This window comes from Stenella coeruleoalba, assembly GCF_951394435.1.
Source record: "Stenella coeruleoalba genome assembly, chromosome: 4".
Taxonomy (NCBI): Eukaryota; Metazoa; Chordata; class Mammalia; order Artiodactyla; family Delphinidae; genus Stenella; species Stenella coeruleoalba.
In genome coordinates this window covers 148,190,750-148,216,711 of record NC_137149.1, presented here as the reverse complement: position 1 = coordinate 148,216,711, position 25,962 = coordinate 148,190,750, and the positions used below count along the sequence as shown (strand labels likewise).

The 25,962-nt window shown below is 39.3% G+C and overlaps 1 protein-coding gene across 2 annotated transcripts in view; it reads left to right on the top strand.

Moving 5' to 3' along the window:
- Positions 1–25,962, top strand: part of GRIA2 (glutamate ionotropic receptor AMPA type subunit 2) — a 149,011-nt gene that overhangs the window by 85,554 nt on the left and 37,495 nt on the right. For both annotated transcript variants that reach the window (XM_079921036.1, XM_079921035.1), the window contains exons 4-6: positions 3,416–3,612; positions 9,831–9,884; positions 14,273–14,434. In XM_079921036.1, coding sequence (XP_079777162.1) covers positions 3,416–3,612; positions 9,831–9,884; positions 14,273–14,434 — 413 coding nt within the window. The remainder of the gene's footprint in view (positions 1–3,415; positions 3,613–9,830; positions 9,885–14,272; positions 14,435–25,962) is intronic.

The window sequence follows — 25,962 nt, the reverse complement described above, 5'->3', positions numbered from 1 at the left end:
TAGAAATATCACTTGAGATTCCTTTACACGTTGGCATTTATATTTAAAATTTCTTGTTATATGTGTTAAAGGATAGGACAGAATGTCAAGAGCATCACCACTTGAAACTTTAACTTGGTATGTGGTTAAGTTCATAGTTAAATGAAAGCAACATGAAATGATTGATTACCTAGAAGAAAGGAAGCTCACATATAAGTGCTGAATGGTAATACGTAGTATGTAGAACACCACCCATGGATGTGTTGTTTTAAAGAGGTGACAAGGAAGAGTCGCATCATGACTGGAACGTAGCGAAGTAGGACCTTTGACAGTGAAAAAGGTTTAGAAAATTAGCTTTTTTTCCTACTTGGAAAAAAAACTGAATAAACTTAATAAGTGTTTTCAAGCACATTGATAGCTGTTGCGTCGATCATGATGATCAACTTTGGTTCTGTCTTCACTGATGATGAAAAACGGGAAAAGGACTTAGAATGCATCCTGGAAGGATTTAATTTACTTACAGTGAACGGAAATCATAGGTGATCTGTGAAGTTTTTAAAAGAAGTTTTATCATTAATAGATTTTTGACAATGGCATGTGGTCTCTGTTTAAGTTATCCCTTGAGTAATTCTTGAGTACCCTGTATTTTTTGTTACAAGACTGGATGGAGGAAACGAATTTTGTTGTTTTGCCCAAAAAAACCCCACAAAATTCATTTCAAGTTTAATTTATCGTTCGACTTTTCGGTTTGAAATAAAAGTAAATTATTTTCAATTTTCATTATGAAATATTTAAAATAACAACATGGACAGAATAATGTGTCCTGAAGAAGACCTGAAAGGACACTTAAGCCAGCTTTATTAGTGAAGGGTAAGAGGAAACTTGCTTTATCTCTATCCTGCTCCTGACAATTATTATTATTTATTTATTTTTAAAAATTTATTTATTTTATTTTTGGCTGTGTTGGGTCTTCGTTTCTGTGCGAGGGCTTTCTCTAGTTGCGGCAAGCGGGGGCCACTCTTCATCGTGGTGTGCGGGCCTCTCACTATTGCGGCCTCTCTTGTTGTGGAGCACAGGCTCCAGACCCGCAGGCTCAGTAGTTGTGGCTCACGGGCCTAGTTGCTCCGCGGCATGTGGGATCCTCCCAGACCAGGGCTCGAACCCGTGTCCCCTGTATTGGCAGGCAGATTCTCAACCCCTGCCTCACCAGGGAAGCCCCTGACCATTATTTTGAGGCAAATAACTGACATCCTATTATTTCAGCTGTAAATATTTCAGTTTATATTTTGAAAGAACAATTCTCTTGGTTTAAATATAACTACAATATCATTATCATATATAGACAAGTTAACAGTAATTCATTACTAGCAGCATCTGTTTTTTTTTTCACAGTTTGTTTGAATCAGGATAAAGTGAGGTCCACATATCCAGTTGGTTAACATATCTCTTTAGGCTTTTACAAGGTAATGTAGAGATTCCCACAGTCTGGACTTTGATTAACATATTACTCTTTGCCATATATTCGTTATAAAAGGGTAATTAGATCTAGATCCTTGCTGAGGTTCACGTTCGCTTCTTGGCATGAATCTTTCATAGGTGGTGTTGAGTATCCCCATTTGAAGGCACGTAACTTCTACGCATCTCTCTTTTTGTTTTGTTAGCGGCAGTTAACGGTTCTTGCCTTGATTCATTAATTCACAAGGTGTTACAAGATTGGTTGTAATTCTGAATCTACATTCGTTCATCATTTATTAGCTGGAGTTTTTCCAAAAAACCCGTCCCTTAAGGAACTATTACCCTGAGTAGAGTTCATATAGGAAAGGTGGGAAAACGCTTGTTTCTTTACCTTTATTTACCAGTTTTCAAAATAATAGCTTGTCTCCTTAGCATCCATCAAAGGCAATCAGATATTTTTCTTAAATATCATTACTAATCTATGGATTAGAAAATGTATGTATTTAAGCCTTCTGCAGTTATTATTTTTATTGCTATTCCAACTGCGTCATCTCTGTTTAAAGTGATTCTCATCAAATTTGCTCCTGGGTCTTTTGACACGAGGCTGATAGTTTTGGAGAGCTTCCTGCTTTGGGGGGCCACAAGGTGCTCTAGGCTCATCTTATATACCCTTGGCAATATGGAATCAATGAGAATTTTAATGATATTTTCCAGGCTCAGGTAATTTTCAACAACATTTAGAATACGCATATTTTTTGCTGTGATAAATAGATTTCAGTAAAGTTTAGAACATGAATTAAGCTTCTAGAGTCATGTGTTCACATTAGGGAAACCCCAGATTTTATGGGTAAAAAGGGTCCAATATTCTTGTCTTTCTGCAATAAAGAAGATGATGTGATGAGTCCTGAATTCTTTTAGGAGCCTTGATTTTTGTTGTTCATTAAGCTCTTCATAGAAATGATGAATTTGGGTTGGCTGTGAAGAGTTGAAGTGACATGGAAGACAAGTCTATATACTAGCTTTCCAAGTGCTAAACTGCAGCATTAACTTTAGGAAAGATGTTCCCAAGTTGTTTTCCCTCCCAATCCTACATATGAGGCAATGTGTGACCAATTAAAAACAAAAATACAATTTTCGATATGACCTAAGTCGTATGATGCTATAAACAAAGTTACTAATGACAAGTAAAGTGGTCTCACATTTGGGAAGTTAAGTAAGTGTAACCAATGTGTACTAGAAAACTAACTGCTACCATGTGGTTAATAGGTGAACATTTAATTTCTACAGGATTAGTCCCAGTAACAAAAATGATATAACAGAGGCTGAGGGAAAAAAAAAAAAATAACAACAACTGCCGACCAGAAAACGATAGGAGGAAATCGAGCAGCTTCAGAGATGACTGGTTTTCAGACTCGCATAGACCCACCTAGATTCATCTCACTGAAAATAGACTCACCATCTTCAGGATAATAATGTGAAATGATAGCGTGTCATATATAAAGAAATATTTTTTTCTATTCTATACAAGAAAGAATGGATGTCCTTTGATTTCATTAAAACCAGAGGTAGGGAATTTCCTGGCGGTCCAGTTGTTAGGACTGGGCGTTCTCACTGCGGAGGGCACGGGGTCAATTCCTGGTTGGGGAACCAACATCCCTCAAGCTGCACGGTGTGGCCAAACAAACAAAACCCCCCAAACCCCAGAGGTATTAAAACACCACACTTTGGTAATGTCCAAAAGAAAACAGCTGAGAAACCCGAATGAAGGGGGTACAGTTTTCCCAGGTAGAGGAAAGAGCTCTGGATGCGACGTGGCAACGAGCGGGTGTTGCGAAGGATCGTAGCTGTCGCTCTTCAGAGGCGTCAGCATCCCTTCGTTGCAGAAAAGTAGCAGCCTTCCAGATGCGTGTCAGTTTCGCAGCGCGCTTCTCCGTTAGTCGAGCCTTTTGCCATCAGCCCCCCTGTCTCTCTGCTTTCCTAGGCTTGTCCACCCTGCAGGCGGTGCTGGATTCCGCTGCCGAAAAGAAGTGGCAAGTGACTGCTATCAACGTGGGGAACATCAACAATGACAAGAAAGATGAGACCTACCGCTCGCTCTTCCAGGATCTGGAGCTAAAGAAGGAGCGGCGGGTCATCCTGGACTGTGAGCGGGACAAAGTCAACGACATCGTGGACCAGGTGGGCTCCTGCCTGTTTCCTAGGGCGTCCAATCGAGCGCGCGCGTGCAGCCTCGGCGTTTGCAGGGAGCGTTTCGGGGCGCTGCTTGAGCAGCAGGTTGTTTCCCCAGGGCCCGTGGAGGACCCGGCAAGGATCAGCGGTGACCTTCTCCCTGGCTTCACTCAGCAAGAGCAGGGCGTCCCCAGCAGTGCTGGCACGTCACACGAACCATTACCTGTATGCAATATACAGGTCCTGATCGTGTGGTCTGTCGTGTTGTCCTAAATTTTGAAGTGGAAATTTAAAATTCAGTTCTTTTGAGCTGTTAAGAGAGAAAGAAATGGGCAGGCATGAAGTGAAAATAGTCTGGGTCCTAAGGGAAAAGTGAGTAATTCATGGATTCTTCGGCAAGACGTGGAGTACTTCAAACATTAGGATATAGTGTGGTGTGCAAAACCTGGATTGTTGTCGGAGTGGATTTCGGTCTTCAGAAAAAGCATGTATTTATTTTTCCAAGAAGTAATTTTTTTCCTCCTAAGTAGGTTGGTTTTGTGTCACTGTGAAACTATTAATCTATGAAAAAAAATATGTAGGAGTGATATATGCAGTCCTTGCTGCTTGAAAAGTAAACTAGATGTATTAATGTGCATTATTTTAAAGAATAATATGATACCAGAGATATCTGTGCTCACCACATCACCTTGCTTCCTTTTAAGATCTTTCAGGATGGGACGGCCATGAAGTGATTTCCACACGATAGAAATAAAATCCACTATGTTATGCAGGTAGGGTAGGTGACCAGAGCTGGTGCTAAAAAGCATCAGGATTTACTGCCTAAGGCCTCCTCCACTGGTTTCTGCTTCTTTTCCAGCTGAAAATGTACATTTATAATATTTTCCTTGGAATAATTATATATATGTTATATGTTTATGTATGTCACTTACATATACAAATGTATGTATATAAAATTATTCCTTGGAATAATATAGGATTGGAGGAAAAATACACAATTAAGTATGCATATCTTGGCCCTTCTTAGGCTTTGAGGAGAAAATTAGATTCACTAATCTGTAAAACAAAGCATTTTGCAAACATAAACCTTGATGAACCCTTAATTGTTATAGAATAATACAGGGCCTAAGATATACAAAATGGATCTCTCATGAAATATTGAATAACTGAATAAAACTAGCTTGTTATGACAACAAACTAAATGTTTTATATCAGAGAGGTCAACATTTCAGTAGAACAGTCTTGATTCTTGTCTCCGGAGAGGAAGCTGGGATTGTCTTTAACCCGAAGGCCTCTGTTCAAATGGGAGCCTAACAACTCATTTGAATTTCAGAGGAGGTTCTCATTAAAACTGAATTTTGATAATAGTTCTTAGTCTTTGTTTTAAAAATTTAGGTATTCATGACTCATCATAATACAAGTTGCTGAAAGCCTATATGAAAATAATTATTTCCAAAACTAGAAGAGAGAAACTACAAAAGAAACTGGGACGATATGGAATGGAATTTTTTTTAATCTTTTTTTTTAAACTTTTTATTTTATATTGGAGTATAGTTGATTAGAAATGTTGTGATAGTTTCAGGTGTACAGCAAAGTGATTCAGTTATGTATATACATGTATCTATTGTTTTTCAAATAATTTTCCCATTTAGGTTGTTACATAACACTGAGCAGAGGTCCCTGTACTATACAGTAGGTCTTTGTTGGTTATCCATTTTACTTTTTTAATAGATCTTTATTGGAGTATAATTGCTTCACAATACTGTGTTAGTTTCTGTTGTACAACAAAGCGAATCAGCCACATGCATACACATGTTCCCATATCCCCTCCCTCTTGTGTCTCCCTCCCACCCTCCCTATCCCACCCCTCTAGGTGCTCACAAAGCACTGAGCTGATCTCCCTGTGCTATGCAGCTGCTTCCCACTAGCTAAATATTTTACATTCGGTCGTATATGTCGATGCTACTCTCATTTTGCCCCAGCTTCGCCCTCCCACCCCATGTCATCAAGTCCATTCTCTAGGTCTACCTCTTTATTTCTGCCCTGCAACTAGGTTCATCAGTACCATTTTTTTTTTTTTTAGATTCCATATATATGTGTTAGCATATGGTATTTGTTTTTCTCTTTCTGACTTACCTCACTCTGTATGACAGACTCTAGGTCCATCCACCTCACTACAAATAACTCAATTTTGTTTCTTTTCATGGCTGAGCAATATTCCATTGTATATATGTGCCACATCTTTATCCATTCATCTGTCGATGGACACTTAGGTTGCTTCCATGTCCTGGCGATTGTAAACAGTGCTGCAGTGAACATTGTGGTACATGACTCTTTTTGAATTATAGTTTTCTCAGGGTATATGCCCAGTAGTGGGATTGCTGGGTCATATGGTAGTTCTATTTTTAGTTTTTTAAGGAATTTCCATACTGTTCTCCATAGTGGCTGTATCAATTTACATTCCCACCAACAGTGCAGGAGGGTTCCCTTTTCTCCACACCCTCTCCAGCATTTATTGTTTGTAAATTTTTTGATAATGGCCATTCTCACTGGCATGAGGTGATACCTCATTGTAGTTTTGATTTGCATTTCTCTGATAATTAACAATGGTGGACATCTTTTCACGTGCCTCGTGGCCATCTGTATGTCTTCTTTGGAGAAATGTCTATTTAGGTCTTCTGCCCATTTTTTGATTGGGTTGCTTGTTTTGATGATATTAAGCTGCATGAGTGGAATGGAATTTTTTAAAAATGTATTTTATTGAAGCATAGTTGATTTACAATGTTGTGTTAATTTCTACTGTACTGCAAAGTGACTCAGATATATATATAGATATATATATACACACACATATATATATATATGCAGACACACATATATACATTCTTTTTTATATTCTTTTCCATTATGATTTATCACAGGATATTGAATATAGTTCCCTATGATATACAGTAGGACCTTGTTTATCCATTCTTTATACAATAGTTTGCATCTGCTAATCCCAAACTCTCAATCCTTCCCTCCCCTAACCCCTTCTCCCGCTTGGTAACCATAAGTCTGTTCTCTATGTCTATGAGTCTGTTTCTGTTTCATAGATACGTTCATTTGTGTCATATTTTAGATTCCACATATAAGTGATATTATACGATATTTGTCTTTCTCTGTCTGACTTGCTTCACTTTGTATGATAATCTCTAGGTCCATCCATGTTGCTGCAAATGGCATTATTTCATGGAATGAAATTTTTTTTTTTTTTTTTTCGGTATGAGGGCCTCTCACTGCTGCGGCCTCTCCCGTTGCGGAGCACAGGCTCCGGACGCGCAGGCTCAGCGGCCATGGCTCATGGGCCCAGCCGCTCCGCAGCATGTGGGATCCTCCCAGACCGGGGCACGAACCCGTGTCCCCTGCATCGGCAGGCGGACTCTCAACCACTGCACCACCAGGGAAGCCCGGAATGAAATTTTTTGTAGCAAATATATGATCGTGATTAAATAAATGTCCATATGGACATCCATTCAAAATGTACACAGTATTTTGCACATATATTTTATTTGAATGTATTATGTGAGTGTGTGGATTTATTGAGGACATTGTATGTATCTGGAATGAGGGATGCCAAGAAAGGTAAGGGTCTTGACTTTACCTTCTGAATTCATTGTTTAAAGGGGAAGGAAAATGTGCACACACAATAAACACTGCAGTATTACAAGTTGTAATGCAATGTGGTCTAAGAGCATGCAGGAGGAAGTACCTGTCTTAACAGGGGTGGGAAGATGTATGAATGGGTCACACATGGGTACCGCTTGGCTGGCTGGCTTGGCTTCCTCCAGTTGTTTGTTCAGTGAATTTCCCTGAGTGTCTGATGCTTACCAGACAGGCACTGCAGGAGATCCAAGATGTAGTGTTAAACAGAACAGACATGCCCATCAAGGTGAATAGCCATGATGTTTCATAGTTACATTAATATGCAGTTATAGTAATGGTAATACTATGAATGAACAGAACAGGATGTTATGAGAAAAAAAAATTGCAGAAAAAATAATTTCGATTGGGAGATCATGGTAGGCCTTCAAGGAATAGAGTTTACCAGGCAGAAAGTGGGGTTGAGGTACATTTCAAGAAACGGAAACACTATTGACTTACTCACTCTGTCAAGAGAATGGAGATGAGATGAAACTTTATATTCATCATTGCTTAAAGTTAGAAATATAATTAAACGCTGTTAGTCTATGAGTATTTTATCATTCAATAAAACTTTAGAGACACTTATTTCTAGTTGTGATTAGGTGGCTAAAGGACTCAGACATCAAAAACACTTAGAAATTAACATAAATTTACTAGTTAATGCAATACTAATGGCTCCATAAAGCGAAGATATGATGGTATGGCTGATACTAATTCTTAGAGAGAAGTAAGGCTAGACCATTCTTCATATTTCTCCTTTTTCTCAATGAACACTAAACTCAACTACTTCTACTTCTGGTAGCACCATTAATACTGTGTTTTTTCTGAATTCCCAGAAGGAAAACATGCACGATTATGAAAGTAGAATGACCAATGAGCACAATCAACAGATGCCTGTAGGAAATATGAGGGGCATGACCGGCTCAGTTCAGCTGATGCTAATTAATATATTTTTCATTCAGGAGGACATCTTTCTTCAAAATTCTCCCTTCAACACAGAATATTCATTTTCTTGGAAAAGGCAATTTAGTTGTGTTACAAAAAAATACGTTAAAAAATAAGATAAGCCTAACTGCCTTCCAAATTTGTGACCATGTTAGACTATCAGAGTAACATATGGTGGAATCCTTCTAGGATCTGGCCCTCCCCTTGCTCTTTGACTGAATGTGTTGCTTTGGAGCATCTGACTTTGCCTGGGATGAAGGAGGGAAGTCTTCTAGGAGGTAACACTGGGCTGAGATTCACTGTGCCTTAAGAGACAAAGGGTATGGTGTGGAGGGAACTTTGCAAGCAGAGGAAACAGGATCTATGAAAGCCCTGAGGTGACGGAAAGAAGCTCTTTTTGCACAAAGAAACAAAAAGAGGGCCATGTGGCTCTAGTATAGAGAGTGAGAAGGTGGGCCTGAACTTCACAGTGTGTGAAGGATTTCGTACATTACGCTAATAAAAGCAAGGGGAAGCCGCCAAAACAGTTCAGTAAGGGAGGGGATCTAACCTTTTCCATTTTTAATAACAGTTAATGCTTTCCGTTAGTGTGACTATTTTCTTAAAAATAGAAATTACATTTGAGTATCTCAGTACCAGGGCTGCAGCGTGGCCATTTTACCTACTTCCCTTTATAAGTGATAGAGATCAGTGAGAGTCCAGGTGATACAATAATGTCCAAAACTGTTGGGAGCATTGCCAAATGACTACTTGTGCCATGATTTTTGACTTAGATTTGTGGAGAGAAATTAGCTTCTCTGACATTTTGCTGCCTTAAGAACTAGACTATAAGTGTTTCAAGATCCTTAAGATTGGAATTTTATTTTGTAGATCTATATAACAATTCTGTTATATGCTTATTAATATTCTTTTAAAACCCATGCACTGCTATAAACTCTGTGTTTATCTTTGAATGTAGATTGTGAATATAAAATCTCAGATGCTGGGTTCAGCTGTCTGTGTTTCACTGAAAAGAAAAAAAATAGCTTTTGTAGGAATAAAATTATGACTTATTAGGGATTCAACACTTTTTTTTTTTTTTTTTTTTTTTTTTTTTTTTTGCGGTACGCGGGCCTCTCATCGCTGTGGCCTCTCCCCCTGCGGAGCACAGGCTCCGGACGCGCAAGCCCAGCGGCCATGCCCCACAGGCCCAGCCGCTCCGCGGCATGTGGGATCTTCCCAGACCGGGGCATGAACCCGTGTCCCCTGCATCGGCAGGCGGATCCTCAACCACTGCGCCACCAGGGAAGCCCTCAACACGTTTTTGATTTCACATTTCTTAAAATATTGAAACCTTATTTTCACTATTAACAAAACCAAGGTAATCACTTTTGTTTAGTTATTGACTTCTTGACAGATAATATTTATAAAGCACTAAAATGTATGGTTACTTTTTTCTGAGAGAAATATTATCTGAATTTGATAATTATATTTTATCAAATACGACTCTTTGTAGACTATCAAGAAACACAGTAGATAAAATTTATTTTCTGAATCAGGTCATAACAGAAGTAATTTTACATTTACATTACTTACATTTGTTTCTTTATCTTCGTTAGGTTATTACCATTGGAAAACACGTTAAAGGGTACCATTACATCATTGCAAATCTGGTAGGTGAATTAATGATATTTATTATTTTAATAGAGATGCCTGTTAATTCAAAAAAATTTTATGGCCAGCATTTATCAGTGGTATTTTAAAAAACATATTTTGATTATATCAATTAGAAGTGACAATATTTTTCTGAATTGGTTACACTTTAGATTTACTTTCCATTTCATATTTTCTAATCAATTTCCTGTTGTTATAAATGATGTGAGAAATCATAGAACAATATTTGACAAGCTTATACTTTGTGTTAAAGGTATATTTTAACTAAGGGAAAATTTTCAAAAAGATATAAAATTTAAGTGTCCACATTTCCCCTTGTTTCTCACTGTCACTGTAATTATAAACTTTACCCATTTCTTTAAAGTTCTTAGTATCTATAATATTTGGAATGCACATTTGTGAGAATATGTCTTGGTGCAAAATAAAGCCTGGAAATATCCAGAATATTTATATATTGTGTATTATTTATGTCTGATCTGCTACTTACTGTATAAGCAACACAATGAAAATTGAATAGCTGATCACTTTTTCATTGAGATTCCCTCAAATTAAGATTATACTGAAACATTCCTGTGATTAATTGTATCTCCCTTCTTAAGTATGATCAAAGGCAATTTAGAACGACCACTAGAAATTTATTTTTTCAAAATAGTTTTTAGATCGGCATTAATGTGAGCTTGAGGCTCCCCTGCTGCAAAGGTCTACGTTCTTTAAACAAGTATGATTCTGCGCAACTGAGGGCTCCGTCTCCCCAGCCTCAGAAAAAAAGGTGATTAAAAGAGTGACAAAAGCAGAGAATGAGCGTATTCTCAGTAGCATCATAGGACTGTGAAAATTTCCTATTTATACAGATGAGGATTTATGATGTCGCTTGTGGAATATTAGATTGTTATGTCACAAGACATTATTTCCAGTAGTCACGGAGAGATTTAAAAACCCCACAACCTTACAAGTGATAAATATTGTTTTCACTAGAAAGTGGCACCAGTGATAAAGAATATTCAATCTCAAACCTACATATATTGAGAGAAGTTGGTTGTTCAAGATAAAATTTCTGTTTGGCAATGAAATGGCTCATCGCTATAATAATTTTTTAGAACTTACCCTTATAATATGGCTTATAGATCCTAAATGAGTCCCGACCAGAGCAGCGAGAGTTAAAATAAGTGAAGCTCTGTAATCAGGCGTTCCAGAACCACATTCTGTGCAGGGAACAGCCTGGCCAGTCAGTCCCTGTGTGACCTGTGCCATTGATGAACAGCACAGAGCCACACCGAAAGCTGTGATCTTTAAAAATGTCCAGATGGAGAAGGTTATATTGGGACATTGAGAAATAATGGCAGAAGGAGGTCATCAATTTGAGAGTTGATATTAGATGCTGTGAAAAAGGAAATGTGCGTTGACCAACGTAAAAAGGTTCAAAATAAAAGCAAGTTCTTGCTGCTGTCATGCTGCTATAGGGAGAAATCTGCATAACACTTTATCTGAATTCAAGTTGTGTTTTTCCTTCTCTGAATACTTGGTATCCTCGCCATATGGAATTTCTAGTGAATCAGTAAATTCAAAGAATCTGTAGAGTGCTGCAGTTTCTGAGAATCTCTAGGGCACTTGAAAATTTCAGTGCCATTTAAAATTGGAGAATGCCATCCAAAGTTGAGGGCTTTCATCTTCCAAAGTCTTGGTTGGGAATGTCCCTTCTTCCATCTCCAGTGGCTAATGGGTGTTAAAGGAAGTGATTGTAAAAGATAGAAAAATCCTCAGATATTGTTAGTGACTCATTTCTTCAGAAATTGCTGAATGCTAGATTAGGCTCCCCAAACACAGGCTATAGTTCAGTTCCTGATACGTCATTAAAGGGGATAAAGGATGAGGAAGCGGTCAGAAGGGATCCAATTCTCATTTCTTCAGCGCTTCAGAATCAGACGAAAAGCCCTGCAATCCGCCCACCTGACTGCCTTACAGTGAGGTTCACTCATCAACCAGCCCTGCCCGTGCACACAGAAATTCCAAGAAATGTTTTGGCATCTTCCTCTTAGACAGCCAAACATTACCAGACTTTCGAGAAAAAAGTCTTTGCCATGAGGGATGCAATACAAATAAACAAGTACACGGAAACAAGGTAGGCAGGAATCAGGAGAAAAGTGCTTCAAATTGTAAGAATATCTTCAGAGAAATAAGATAAAATATGTTATCCATAAAGAGGAGAAAAGGCTGCTATAAAAAAAATTCAAGGAACAAGAAAGAGCTCTGGGAAGTTAACTTATTTTTCGTAGAATAACTAGTAAAATTACATGAGTTTGAAGGTAAAGTTGAGAAAATCATCCAGATTATGGGGCAAAATGACAATACAATAAAAAACGGTGTATGTGGAGAAAACTGAGGGACTCAGATGTTTAATCTAGGGGTTGCAATGTCTTATTAATAAACCTTCTAAACAGACATAGTGAAAACAGGGGAAGGAAATTATCAGAGAAACACTCAGAAAAATTTCTGGTACTAAATGACATAAATCTGCCTGTTGAGTACACACAATAACGAAAGACAAAAGGCTTCTTTCGTAAAATATCACCATGAACTTTCAGAGATAAATAGAAGATCTTAAAGTTTATGACAGGTGGGAAGCCAGAAGGAGTATGAAGCAAGTCACAGACCAAAAATAATTAGAAATAATGCTGTTGTATTTTTCAGTAGAAACAGTAAGTCAGTAGAACAATGCCTTCAGATTATCAGGGTTTCAACTTCAAGTGCTATACCCAGCCAAAATACCAGTCAAGTGTCAGAGAAAACAAAGGTATTTACAGACATTCAGTGTCTCAAAAAAGGTACCTCCACGTGTCTCAGGAGACTACGGAGGACTCTAGCTGAAGAAAGGGGTAAAACAGGAGAGAAAAGTGATGGAGGATACAGAGAAGCTACTCAGAAAAGAGGGGAAGGGGCATTTCAGGAGAACAATTGCAGAGCAGACGAAAGAGGAACCATTCAGATTGCAGCGTTAAGGTGGAAGGCTCCAGGAGGCAGGGGAAAAGGGAGATGACTTGATATGTTTCAACATTTTAATTGAAAAAACTTTTACCCATATAAACATGAAAATTTTTACATGGAGCAACTGGAGAAAAAATAAGAAAGAGAAAGCTCTAGTAGTGAAAACAATGAAGCAATCATTAACATTAGAATAAAATACTATTCAAGAAGGAAAGTGCAATCCAAACACGTTATTTGGCTTTGCTCTGAAAAACAGAATTTTAACTGTGAAAACAGTGAACATTAAAATGGCTGAGGAGATAGATGGTTTGCTTATGAGACTTACATACTCATCTGGCACAAGTATAAACTGAAGACGAAAATCTAACATGGGTAAGTTAGGAAAGAAGAACAAAAATGTGTCATGCAGAATTACAGAGGTAAATACACGAAAAACAAAAATTACTGAAATTGATTGTTTTGAAGCAGCTTAACTGAGGCATGCGTGGGTCAGAACAGAAAATCTATGAATTTTGTTATATACATTTTCCTCTATTTGCATTATTTGATAAACAGAAAAAACAAAAATATGAGCCAATAACAGCATAATTATCCTTCTCCACACAAATAATATTAAACTATAGTTTTAATATCAACAACAAAGAAAAGGCTCTCATATTTAGGTCAAAATATTTCCAATTCTTCTGTGTGATAATAAGGAATAAATGTATAAGATGAAAATACTTATAATTGTGACTTTTTAAAATTGTGATTTCATCTTTCAGAGAATGTGCTCCCAAATTGAGATATACTTTATGGCAGCCCAAGATTTGAAAGCAGTGGAAACACTATATGATAGTTTTAGTAATGACTGAATTCATTCTAACAATGCAGTAGAAGTGGCTTTTTAAAATTTAAAACATTTTATAGAAACTAAGTTTCATGCTTAAAGTGAAAATGCTTAATTGTTCTCCAATAATGACAAAGCATTTGGTACCTTCCCTTCTCATTTACAAGGTTTTGTATCACCTGAGAGAGTGGACAGTTTAAATAGGAATAACCGTCACGCAATGTCGTAGCTCTTGGAGAAGTAGCTTAATGTTTGTATGTGGTGGTGCTTTGTGTAAATACAGTAAATAAAACCCAGTTCTTATCCTTGGAAGATTTCTCAATAATACAGAGAACTTTTATGTAAGTATGACCAATAAACAATCATTGATTAAGGACCCGCTGTGACCAGGATGAGGCTAGGTGCTGGGGAAGAATATTGGCTGTTAAAATACATGAAACATTTACTATAGGCTTTTTATCTCCCTCATGAGTTCCTTGAAATTTGTAAATCCACAATGTATAGAGCTATTTGCTTAACGTTAAGTTCTATTTGGTTCTTAATAGAAAGCATGACATAAATATGTTCTCTGTCCAGGGATTTACCGATGGAGACTTATTAAAAATTCAGTTTGGAGGTGCAAACGTCTCTGGATTTCAGATAGTAGACTATGATGACTCCATGGTATCTAAGTTTATAGAGAGATGGTCAACACTGGAAGAAAAAGAATACCCTGGAGCACACACGACTACAATTAAGGTACGTATCTATCAGGATCTACTTCTACCTCCATCACCATGTCTATCCCCACCTCCACCTCCATCTCCATTTCCACCTCCGCCTCCACCATTTTCACCTCCCCCTCCCATCCCCTCCCCCTCCCCTCCCCTCCCCTCCCCCTCCCTATCCACCCTCATCTCTATCTCTGTCTAACTGTGGGTGAGTAGCCTGTTCTCTGGGACACCTTAGGAAGAAGATAAAAGTCTCAATTTGTTTTCATAATTAACAAAATAAATATAATGATTTATGTAATCAAAGAAACTTTGAACGCTAAATGCCATGCACTGCTCTGTAATAAGCGCTACCCAGACTCATCTTCTATTCTCTGTGTGTCTGGACACCTTGAGGTCTTCACTGGTTTATTCAGTGTACTTTATTGTGTCTATACATACATGCATATATTTACCCCCAAATATGACATATTTCTGCTGTTGATAGGAAGGGGTTTCTTTTTCTTCTGTTTGTCACCTGATTGAGAGCAGAGATAAGAGTAAAACCAGAGGGAGGAAGAGTGAGTGAGATGAGATCATGTTCACTTTTTAAGACTCGGTTTATGAAAAGTAAAAGCTGCAGAATATTGTCAAATGTATAGTGATCTGTTTATCTGTGTTATCTGTGTATTATAGTGCAGGTTGCGCAAGAACCAGTCAGGGACAATGTCATTTCAGTTGCTCTCATAGTTATGTTCATACATCCTGGAGAAGTTTTGTTGATGTTGTTGTTTTCTGCACAAATTGAAAAAAACAGATACGTTTGGCTTTAAATTTGCATCTGGTTGTGAGACCCCGGTGCTAGATAAGAATTAGAAACTTTTAAGTTTTCTCCTTTGGGGTGTGTAAACGGATCCTATTAATTCAACGTCAAATTTAGGAAAGCATCCCATAGGATGCGAAAGCTTAGCCCGGAGCTAAGTTTTTCTCTAAAGTAGGTGACTTCTCGTTTGGTGACCTTGACTGAGATTCAGCACAGATACATGTATAAAGGGCTTGAGGGCCGTGGGCCTGCCACCATTTAACAGGGCTGCTTAGAAGGGAGGGGACCCCATCAGTGTCTGTCTCCTCCTGTGTTCAGCAGGGGTCTGACTGAGGCCCACATCCGCTGGGATTGCAGGCTTCCCTGCGTCCAGATGTGCGGCCAGTGAAGTCCTCTGATGGAGCGTGCATGTGGCGTTCACCCTCAGATGGGACTGACATTCCTTTGAACACTCTGCTAGTCATCGTGGAGCCTCCCACTGCTGCTGGCTGTGAGAAGGATGAAAGCGAAAGGAGATGATTCTTTTCTCACGGAAGGCATATGGTTATTAAAGTTCACGTGCTATGCCTCAAAGAGCAAGCGATTTAGGGGATAAGAGAGCAATGCATTCTGCTAACGTTTTTGCTAAGACCTAGCAGCAGAGTTCACTCTGCTGGTGACCTTTCTTTGCTCCCTTCTGGCGGTAACATCTCCCTCCAGAGCGGCTCCCTTTTGGTTTCTTCTGACAAGTTTCAGAAAGATAGTGGTGGCCCTTCCTTGTGGGGCGCCACAAAGAGCATAGGCTTAAAAGTTTAAAGACACAGCCTCGCGAGTAGGTCTGTGTCGTTATTCCCTTCTTGCCCCCAGGTTCTTCAGAACTTTTTTCTTTATTATTCCATACATGTGTGTTAGCATATGGTATGCTGCATAGCACAGGGAGATCAGTTCAGTGCTTTGTGACCACCTAGAGGAGTGGGATAGGGAGGGAGACGCAAGCGGGAAGGGATATGGGGATATATGTATACGTATAGCTGATTCACTTTGTTTTACAGCAGAAACTAACCCACCATTGTAAGGTAATTATACTCCAATAAAGATGTTAAAAACAAAACAAAACAAAACACAGCCTCTTCCTTGTTCTGTGTATCCCTTGAGGTAGTACAAGGACCCTGCCCCAAGGCTACACTGTTGTTTCCTGACTGCCCCTCCCTTGTCTCCGCATCCCCTCCCTTCCCTGATTAGCGGCTGTTTGAACCTACCGGTTGGAACTCAGGGAAGGTCCTGGAGGCCAGATTAAAGGAGCGCAGGCCCTGCACACACCCTGGTCCTTATCAGCAACCCCGCCCTAGAACCATTGCTGTAGAACTCCTCACCAAATCCTTCCGGGTTGGGACACACAGTTTTTCAGGGCACGAGCCTGCACGAACAGCAAAGCAATAAAGCTGTTCTTTTCTGCTTCACCCTCCACCCCCGAAAAAGTAGGCTGTCAATCACTTTTTGACCCTCGGCCCCAAAATTCAACAACATTTACAAAGACTCACTTAGCACGGCTTTGGAAACAGAGGTGCCGGTAGGAGATATATCTTATATGGTCTTTGAAGCTTGATGAAAAGTACTGAAAATCTGTGTGGAGGATGTGCCTCTGGGTGGGAGTTCATCCTAACACGGAGTCATATTGCTTCTGTACTAGACAGCCGGGAACTCAATATACTTTTAAAGAATGACTCTTGCCTTTGATAATCCAAAGCCTTATGGAGGATACAAACATGCCCGTAAGCAAATATAATAGCGAGTGATACATGTAAACGGTGGCAGCTCCTACACGATTAGGACAGTACGGTAGGAAGGCTTTCCAGAGGTAGGACGCCTGAGCAGGGCTTTGCCCGTGAGCCATGCCACAGCGTAACAGGTCCAGGGAAATCGGGAGGAGTGAGGTGTCGACAGGTGTCAAGAGTAATCCCAAGACAGGACTTTCATGGTTGTTTCTGTCATGATTGTTTCACGGGCAGAAGAAAGGAAGAAAAACTAGATAGGGAACAATGTACCATTTCCTGATACAAACAAGCATATATCATCTGTCCAAGGGAAAATATCTCGAATGCGGTTGTCTCTTTTTACATTGTGTTTTGGGTCACGGACTGTATCGGGTATGTTGCTAGATAATTTAAATCGTAAACTTATGCTATAGGCATGAGAGCCTGTAAAAATATAATTCATGACATCAAATCCTCTCCGTGGTTAGGCATTGGAAATTATATAATTTATATCAAGTTGTGGGACTATTAAATTAGTAATTATTTAAAACTTCTAGTCTTCCTTGAAAGTTAATACACCTTCCACAGCTTCCTAATTAAAATCAATCTTATTCAATAAATACAAGTAAACCTTATGTGTTTCAATATTTAACATATTTTAATAACCACCGAATATAAATTGCAAATGTTAAATTTCTTCATTCTTATATCCTATGCCAAAAATAACTCTAGAGACTTCAAATCTGACTCTCTTTCACTAATGTGCTAATTTGGGGCAGTATTCACTTATTCATTCATCAATTCATTATACATTTTACTGAGTTTTTACTCTGCAAGTGGTCACTGTTCTAGGTGTCAGAGAAAAGACAAAGTTCCAGTCTTCAAGGGGTCGATCGTCTTCAGGCTAGAAACCAGCAATCACCTTGTATTAACTTTAGTGGAAGTTGTCTTACGGACGTGTTAATATCAACGCATTCTCAACTTCTGATTTCCACCTCTGCTCCCTCTTCATCCCCTGAAACACTATTCCTACAACAACCCTTCCCTGTCAGTTGATGGCAACCCCGTCTTTTCAGCTGTTCCTTCAGCCAAGGACTTGCAAGTGTCCCGGAGCCCCCTCTTACCCGGTGGCCCACATCCAGTCTGTCAGGAAACACTGTGCCTCTTCTGCACCCACCCTAAATCCAGCCCCCATGGCCCTGCTGCTGGGTTACTGCAACGATCTCCTAGACGGGGTTCCCTGCCTCCTGACTGACCCCTCTCTCTCCCATGCTTGTGGTCCTTTTAAAATGTAAATTACATTGTGTCCCTGCTGCTCTCCGGCCCCCCAGCCCTGTGGCCATCCATACCACAGCAGTGCAAGCCAGACTCACCCCACTGACCACGAAGCCCTCCGTGCTCCACCTTCCTCTCTCGGGCTCTCCCCTCACTCCCTCTGCTTCAGCTACAGTGGCCTTTCTGCCAGTTCTTTTTTTTTAATTTTTATTGGACTATAGCTGATGTACAATGTTGTGTTAGTGTCAGGTGCACAGAAAAGTGACTCATTTATACAGATACATAGATCCACTCTTTTTTAGGTTCTTTTCCCATGTAGGTCATTACAGAGTATTGAGTAGAGTTCCCTGTGCCCTACAGCACGTTCTTACTAGTGATCTATTTTATATGTAGTAGTGTGTATATATCAATCCCAATCTCCCAGTTTATCCCCCCGTCACTGCCTGGTAACCATAAGTTGTTTTCTACATCTGTGAATATATTTCTATTTTATAAATAAGTTCATTTGTACCCTTTTTATTGATTCCACATATAGGTGATATGATACGGTATTTGTCCTTCTCTTTCTGACTTACTTCACTTAGTATGATAATCTCTAGGTCCATCCATGTTGCTGCAAATGGCATTATTTCATTCTTTTTTATGGCTGAGTAATATTCTATTGTATATATGTACCACATCTTCTTTATCCAGTCATCTGTCGGTGGGCACTTAGGTGGTTTCCATGTCTTCGCTGTTGTAAATAGAGCTGCTATAGGCATTGGGGTGCACGTATCATTCTGCCATTTTTTAAGCACGGGAGACACGTTCTCACTTCAGAGCCTTTGCACTGACTCTGTCCTCTTCTGGACTCTTCTGTCCTTAGCATCTGCAAGGCTAAGCCTCCTGCCGTCTGTAGCTCTTTGTTCAGTTTCCATCTCCTTAACGACCCCAGAAGCAGGTTCTCTATTTAAACTTGCAATCTCCCACCCATTAGGGTGTGTTCCATCCCCCTTCCCTGCTCCAGCTTTTTCGTATGTTTCCCTTTAATAGCTCCTAGTCTACTGTATTTATAATGAATGTATTCATTACCTTGTTAATTGTTTTCTCCATCTTGAAAGTAAGTGCCATGTGGGCAGGGAGTTTTTGTTGGTGTTTGTTTGTTCACTGGTTTTGTTTGCTCCCAGGCTCCTGGAATAAGACCTGGCACAGAGCAGCTGTTTAGTAAAGGCTTTCTGAATGAACAGATAGAGGAAAGCAAAAGTTCTGTGGTAGCACCCTTAAGAGGCCCCTAACCCCAGTTCTACACGTAAGAAAAGGCTTCCTTCTTTGAGGAAATCATATGGAATTTAAAACCTGAAGGAGAGGTAGGTATTAGGAGAAAGAAGGGACGGTAACTTCCCATAGAGAAAATGAGAAATTAAAGTCTGGTGTGCAAGGAAAATGTAAATATTTCTGTAAGGCTGGAGGCTGAACAGGGGTGTTTGGGGGGAATTCTGAGAAATACTTATAAATATGCAGGCTGCAGATCTTGAGGGCCTTGTTGACCTACTAAGGAATGTTTAGTCTCATTCTGAGAGCAGCACGGACCCCCTAGAGGAGAGCCATCACCACGGTTGTGAAACAGGAAGTTAATGGGCTGCCTTGGCGACAAGAGAACTTGGTGGCAGGAGAGCTTTTAGGGCGATGCAGGAACAACGCAGACAACGGCTGTCAGTTGTCTGAATGGTGGTTGTGGTCTGAGGTGGGGGAAATAAATGGATTTGTTGCCCAGTTCTCTCCATGTCTTTAGAAATAATAATCGCAAAAATCACAACCATGCTTTTATAATGTATTAATATAAATTCAGCTGAGAGGTATTTGTGGATGGAAGACAAGACTCAGAAAAGCAGTCTCCTTCCTTCCTTCTGTCTTCTTGGTCTCTCGTCTCATGCAAGGATTTGCACAGAAGGCACAGAACAGAGATTTGCTGAAATGAAGAGGAATAAAGCGAAAACTAGGGCAACCCTTTGAAAATATCGTCACAGAGAAAGAAGAAAATAAGTAATTATCATTGCTATAGGATGGGGTTTAAATTCCTGCCCTTAGCATCTGCTGTGTTCTTTTACTCAGCCGTGGCAGAAAAGTCATGTTATTTTACGGGATGAAATAGAAAATTCTGTGGTAATCAGACCTGAACCATCGCGGCGCCTGGGTTTAAATGGGACAATTAAAGGGAGCATTTTACCTTCCTCAAGAAGATGTTGACAAAGAGGCAGATGATAGAGATGATTTGCCACTATGATTTGCCAAACTAATTTACACACATTTCTATTTTGAGGTGGATTTTCAGGGTTCTTGGGGTCTCAACAACCTGCAAGATGTAACCATCCATTCTACCTTGTCAAGTGGCCAGTTTGAACCTAGTTTGACTTGTGTCTGCCGGGCCTGCCAGTGTCAAGGAATTCACCCCTAACACAGGACTGACATTGTGTGCCACTTAAATAATGGCTTTCCTGCAAGAATCCCATTTTACTCAGGAAAAGACTTAAAGCAGCAATCCGAACTTTCTTAATTGCTATCCTAAGAGACTTATTAGACCTGTCTGGAAATAGCATAATCTTTTTGAGTTTGGTAATTAGTGCTGTGCATTAAATAGTGCCCTGGTGGCTTCCTAGAATTAATTCTGCTTCTCGAATGTTTTAACTGACCAAACCCACTGCTGGCACACTGTAGTCCCCTACAACGAACATTAAAGTATTTTGACATGCAACAAAAACGACGCTTGACAAGTTTAGTCCGTTATGTTTTGTGGTTTAAAAAGTGTGTTTATGGGCTTTCCAGGTGGCGCAGCGTTGAGAGTCCGCCTGCCGATGCAGGGGACGCGGGTTCGTGCCTCGGTCCGGGAAGATCCCACATGCCGCGGAGCGGCTGCACCCGTGGGCCATGGCCGCTGAGCCTGTGCGTCCGGAGCCTGTGCTCCGCGACCGGAGAGGCCACAGCAGTGAGAGGCCCGCGTACCAAAAAAAAAAAAAAGTGTGTTTATGACTGAAATAAACACATAAATTGAAAATTCGATATTGATAACATTACATATTTCATAAAAGTTACTTGAAAAATAATTTATTAAGCTATTGCAATACATCTTACACCATGAAAAATAAAAATACATTACCACTGCTTGAATTATAATGCAGGATATCTGGGTTCACCTCAGGCCCACATTTTTTGGTCTGCAAAGGGAATAAGTGTCCACGATCTCTGAGATTTCTCCCAAATCTCTAATACCATGATCATGTGACATGCAAATGTAGGCATACAAAAGCATATGCTAACATTTCTAATTTTTGCCAAATTTATGACCCTCAAGAGGCTCCTCTGTCTCTTAAAGATTGTAGTGACTTTGAGCAGGTCACCTCCGCTGAAATCAAATCTTAAATTACCCTGGAAAATATTGGTTTCGTTGTTCATAGACTACAAAGAATAAGCCACTTTCACCTCTTAGAAGGTGCCTAAGAAGTGGGGAGCATCGCGGGGAGGAACTCATGCAATGAACAAGTAAAATACCTGCCTCTAAGAAAAGCCTTTTCTCTTCTCCGGGTGAATCAAAACCAAGCACTGTGTTGACTCGAGTATCTCTTTTCTATCTTGATGAATCTGATTCGTTTTAGCTGAAAATTTGAATCCCTAAGTGAATCTAGAGTTTTGGAATGTAAAAGTTTTGGTCCTTAAGCAAGATTTTCAGCCAGGGTCAATAGCCAATCTGGCTAATTTAGGCAAAGATATGTTGTTTTTAATATATTCTTTTTACATTCAAGGGTCTTTCACCCCAGTGTATTAAAAATTATTTTTATTATTCATAGAGAATGATAAAAAAGGATGTTAATGGTGGTTTCCTGCCAGTGGAGCTGTCTTTTCCCCCTTGAAGCTTGTGTGCTTACTAAAGATGTTGAGTTTTGTTTTTGTTTTTGTTTTGCGGTACGCGGGTCCCTCACTGTTGTGACCTCTCCCGTTGCGGAGCACAGGCTCCGGACGCGCAGGCTCAGCGGCCATGGCTCACGGGTGCAGCCGCTCCGCGGCATGTGGGATCTTCCCGGACCGGGGCGCGAACCCGTGTCCCCTGCATCGGCAGGCGGACTCTCAACCACTGCGCCACCAGGGAAGCCCAGATGTTGAGTTTTTATTAGCTTTCTAATTAAGACTTTATTTTTGTAGAGCAGGTTTAGGTTCACAGCAAAACTGGGCAGAAAGTACAGACATTTCCCGTATATCCTCTTCTCCTACACTCGCACAGCCTCCTCCAGTATCAACTCCACTCACAGAGTGATTCATGTGTTAGAATTGATGCGCCTTCATCGACACGTCATAATTACCCAAGGTCTACAGTTTACATTACTGTTCACTCTTGTTATGCATTTTACGGGTTTGAACAAATGGACAGTAACATGCTTTCATTATTATAGTTTCAGACAGAGCATCTCCACTGCTCTAAGGGTGGCTTCACCTATTCGTCCTTCCCTCCCCCCAGCCCCTGGCAACCACTGTCTCCGTAGTTTTTACTGTCTCCATAGTTTTGCCTTTTCCAGAAGGTCATATAGTTGGAATTATATAGTCTGTAGCCTTTTCTGGTGGGCTCCTTTCGCTTAGTCATCTGCGTTTAAAGTCCCTCGTTGTCTGCGAAGCTTGGTAGCTTGCTCTTTTGTGGTGATGATCTTATTGCATTGTCTGCATGTACCCCAGGTTATCCACTCATTTATTGAAGAATATCTTGGTTGCTTCCAAGTTTTGGCAATTACGAATGAAGCTGCTATGAGCACCTGTGTGGTGGTTTTTGAGTGGACATACGCTTTCAGCTCCTTTGGGTAAACACCAAGGAGTGTGATTGCTGATCCTATGGTAAGAGTCTGTTTAGTTTTGTAAGAAACAACCTGTCTGCCAAAGTAGCCATATACCATTTTGTGTTTCCACGGACAATGAGTGAGAGTTCCTGTTCCTCCAGTGATGTTTAGTCTTACTGAAGATTTTGCAGTTTTATGCAGTGAGGCTACAAAGGTCACATGTCCAAAAGGCTTAGAGGAAATTAACGATGACCTTATCACAGACAGGTCTTTTCCAGAGGTTAGACTTCAGTTGAATTTGAAATGAAGAGAAGTGAATAATTTTAAGTTTATAATGTATTTCATAGTAATGTTTTTCTTTTCTGTGGCTTTAGTTGATTCTAGGCCATTGCCAAGAAGTTTAAAAAAAAAGACTTTCTAAAATTTTCTTATAAGCTTAGTTATTTTTCCTAGAGCTCATCATTTTTGACTATGTTGATAATTTTGTAATGGAGAAACTGAGAATTGTTATATTGTGTAAGATTCTCTAGGAAGATATCATTCTATTGATAATAATTTTAACTAAATAATTGATGCTATTTTAAAAATGATTATGGCAAATTTATTAGTCTATAAAACTTACAGCCCAAAGTATGTTACACAAATGCTAGTTTTATGGAAAGTAATTGATGTTAAGGAAAAATTTTAAATGGTAATTAGTTTGGGCAATGCTGACCAAACAAAGTTAAACTGGAATTGTTACTGCAGTATTTCTCAGGGCCTTCAATATGCCAACATGAGAACCATCTTCTGAACTTATTGGATCCGAGACTCTTGTAGATCAGGATGGCAGTTTTCAAAATGTTGTAAAAATAAGCTAGTTTTGAACAAGTTAGATCGTAATAAAAGGAAAAAAGAAGACAAACATGCTGGTTAATAACTTGCATTTTTAGCATATTTTTCAACTCATCGGCTTCTTGTTTCCTGTAACTTTATGCATTTGATGTGGAATTTGCCAAATAAGGGGACCAACAGTTCCAGTGTGCCTGGGACTCCACACTTTTTGATCCAAAACTGGGACAGGCCCAGGCAAATCAGGAAGGTCAGTCACCCTCATTACTTCAACTGCCTTCACCTTTGTCACATATTTTTGTGACCCTGAGAAAAACATAACTTGTAACTTGCAGTCTTCACCTATAAAATTGGAATAAAAATATTTGTTGCATAGAGGTTTTTGTTTCTTTTCTTTTAAAGGACTTACTAGGAAACTATCCAACTCAGGTTTGGCTCATAGCGAACTAGGTCAACCTGAATTCTTCCTTTCTCCCTCACCTTCCTTTCCAACACTACTACGACGTAGAGCAGACATTGTTCTCCTTATTTTATTGATAAGAAACTTTGGACACTGATGCTATAGTTAACTTGCTCAAGGCAACAGAGCTGTAAATGGCAAAATCAGGACTTGAGGCAGCCCTGATAGAAATCAGAAGGTGCTGTATTCCGTGCTTTCTAAACTATACTCAGTGCAATTTCAAGTGTCAACGAATGTTTGGAAAGTGGCCATTCATAGGAAATTTTGTAACGCTTTGATAAATGCTAAAGCCTAGTACTTCCTCTTTGAATGGCATTTCTTTTTCTATCTTCACACCGTGCAGGTAACATATGTTTCGGAACAGGTGCTATCATTATGAAGTTCCATAACATTTTATATTATAGCCCATTTATCCTCTTTGAATATTCATTAAATTTGAAATGTATATAGAACTCCTTTTCATCTCCTCTTTTTTTTTTGGCTGTAAGACTACCCTTTCAGGTATCAGTGATTATAGCAATGCATTATTGAATAATATCTGATCACTATTGGGCCTAACAAACATGTTTAAAATGCGTATTTTATTTTTGAAAAATAAGTCTCAATAAAGATACATTTGAAATGGAATAAAAAGCACATTTGGAAAACGGACCATAAAAACGTTTTCCCAGATTTCTGCTTCAAGTGTGGATAGGAGTGATGGTGGTAGAGCATCACAGAACATAATGGTCCCCAGTGAGATATAAATTTCCAGCTCAGCTGAGGGATTTCACAGAACATCAGGGCAGAGATGATGCATTTGTTTTCGAAAAAGGAGATCTTACATCACCATCACGTTCCCTTCAAATGAATTTACATCTAGTTTAGTGAATGGTAGAATAAAACTGAAATATTTAACTGTCCAATCAAAAACGTGATATATTTGTTGAGAAAAATAAATGAGCCACATATGCAGAACATAAACAGGAAGGAGGTACGGATACAGGATCTGTTGATTTTCTCTCAGCCCCGAATTGTGTCTATGATTGTGACTTTTAATTTACAGTGATAATAGGCTTGAGACTTGATTAGATTTGAACATTTGAGAAAGGTTGGAAGGATTTTTCTTCTTAGTGAGCTCATGCCCTGAGTCATGATAACACACTGCGTGGACTTAAATACTTTTAGTTCATCCAGCCTCATCTTGTTTTTTAATGTAGCTCACCAACATTTATAGACCTCTGAAACATTTAGCAGATGGCTTTATAAATTTCTCATAGTAATGTGAGCAGGGTAACTGAAGGAAGAGTCTGCCTTTTAACTATGATCATTACTCTCAAAAACAAACTGCAGTACAGGTTTCTGTTTAGCAGTGGATGGACTGCTGTATAAGAAAACAAACTAATTGTTTTTTTTTCCTCTAGGAGAATAGAGACAGTCATATAAGTGAGGCAGGAAAAAGCTGATGTGATATCTCCATTTCTCCAAGAAGTCTTTTCCTAAGTAGATATGACTTAAAACAATACTTTTGATATAATACAGTTTTTTTAAAAAAAGGTACATGGTTATTGTAGAATACTTGGAAAAGAAATATCATGTATGTTTCCTCCCTGTTATTCTAACCATTTTGTTTATTTTTCTTTCCTTTTTTTGTTGAAGGGATATAACCATTGTTTATTA